General features: G+C 45.3%; 1 protein-coding gene across 4 annotated transcripts in view; it reads left to right on the forward strand.

Annotated features, from left to right (window-relative positions):
• The window catches only part of TCF20 (transcription factor 20 (AR1)), a 134,609-nt gene that overhangs the window by 107,912 nt on the left and 25,064 nt on the right, over positions 1–1,633 (forward strand). For all 4 annotated transcript variants that reach the window (XM_011978737.1, XM_011978738.1, XM_011978740.1 and 1 more), the window contains one exon: positions 1,227–1,320. In XM_011978737.1, the coding sequence (XP_011834127.1) occupies positions 1,227–1,320 (94 nt within the window). The remainder of the gene's footprint in view (positions 1–1,226; positions 1,321–1,633) is intronic.

The following is a 1,633-nucleotide window of genomic DNA, read 5'->3' on the forward strand; positions in this document are numbered from 1 at the left end:
AAAGCTTTTGAAGGACTAATCTCTTCCAGCCCTTTTTTCTATCTCTTTTGTCTCTTGAGGATGCCAGAGATGGTCATCCAGAATCTCAGCTCTGACCTGGAACAAGTTATTTTGCCTCTGGTGTCTCAAGAGTTTCATGTAAAGCATTAGGAGTGCCTGCCAGGTGGAGTAGTGCAGAGGGCTGGATGAGAGCATTCAATCTGAGCATGGGGAGCACTTGGGCTTTGCTGTTGCTGGCGTTAGTTTCGTTTCCCATCAGTATTTGTGTTGGGGGCCTGAGCTAGCTCAGTGTAATTGCTTAGGGAACACTTTTATTTTTCATAGAAGCAGGAACAAGTTTCTGTCTCTTCCAGCTAGTCTTGCTGGTTGTGTGCCTCTGCTGCCTGAAGAGCCAGCATCTTTAGTAGGGTCACATGTGGTTGAGTTTTATGAATATGTTTGTTGCTGATGGGATACATTTCTTACCCTGACAGGATGAGCGCTCACAGCAGCCACATCACAGGGCTGACAGAGATGTGCCCCACTTTAAGAGAACCTGACCATATAAGGAGGAGTGTCTCAATTACAAAATAATGTCTCACTTAGCCAGAAATTCATGGCAGGTTTTCTGGTGCATTTAAAATAAGATTCATGTATAAAAATACCATTTGCACACAGGAGCCCATATTTTCTGAAAAGGGAAATATACTTGTATTGGGCATTTGGGGTAAGTAGATCAAAAATAAAAATAAAATCTTACAAATACAAGAACTAGAAACCAAATTCCGCTTCTAATTCTAAAAGGTTTATATATAACTCTACTACCTTACCCTCTCTTACCCCAGATTTTCACAGCAGAAGTAAACAGGGAAGATCTGCAGACCGCTCACAATTGCAGCAAGGAAATGCCTGGCAGAGTGTTTGGGTGGGTGGATGGCGGGGGCACCAGAGGCAGGGCTGGGAACCCCACTCTGGCATGTCCTTTATGACATGGATTGCTTATCTCATCCTGCTGTGTTGTTGATTTGAGAACATTTGTGAGGCTTGGCCTAAAACATTATTGCTGGATCCCTTCCCATGGTGTGGTCAGTGAGTGGCGTTTAGAAATTGACCGGCCCATCCTGCCACCACAGACTCCTCTAACCACAGAGACACGTGCTGAGGTCTAACAGATGGGGACCAGGGAAGGCCTGGAGGAGAGGGCCAAATCTGGGATACTGACATGCCTGACTTTTCCTTCCTTTCAGAAATGTTCCCACTGCCAGGAGGCAGGCGCCACCTTGGGCTGCTACAACAAAGGCTGCTCCTTCCGATACCATTACCCGTGTGCCGTTGATGCAGGTAAGAGAAGACCACAGACCCGTGTCCAGAACGTCCAAAGGGTTAGGACATACAGTTTGATTCTCTCCGTTTCTTTCGTTTGTCACTTCATAAAAAAATTCCTACCCATTAGTAGCACTTACCTCCCTTCCCCTCTCTCCAGTCCCTGACAACCACTATTCTGTTTTCTTTTTAAAATTTTTATGATTTTTTTTTTTTCCTTTAAGCTCTGTTGGACCCAATCCTTTCTTTTTTTTTTTTTTTTTTTGAGACGGAGTCTCGCTCTGCCGCCCAGGCTGGAGTGCAGTGGCCGGATCTTAGCTCACTGCAAGCT

This window comes from Mandrillus leucophaeus, unplaced genomic scaffold, assembly GCF_000951045.1.
Source record: "Mandrillus leucophaeus isolate KB7577 unplaced genomic scaffold, Mleu.le_1.0 Scaffold2, whole genome shotgun sequence".
NCBI lineage: Eukaryota > Metazoa > Chordata > Mammalia > Primates > Cercopithecidae > Mandrillus > Mandrillus leucophaeus.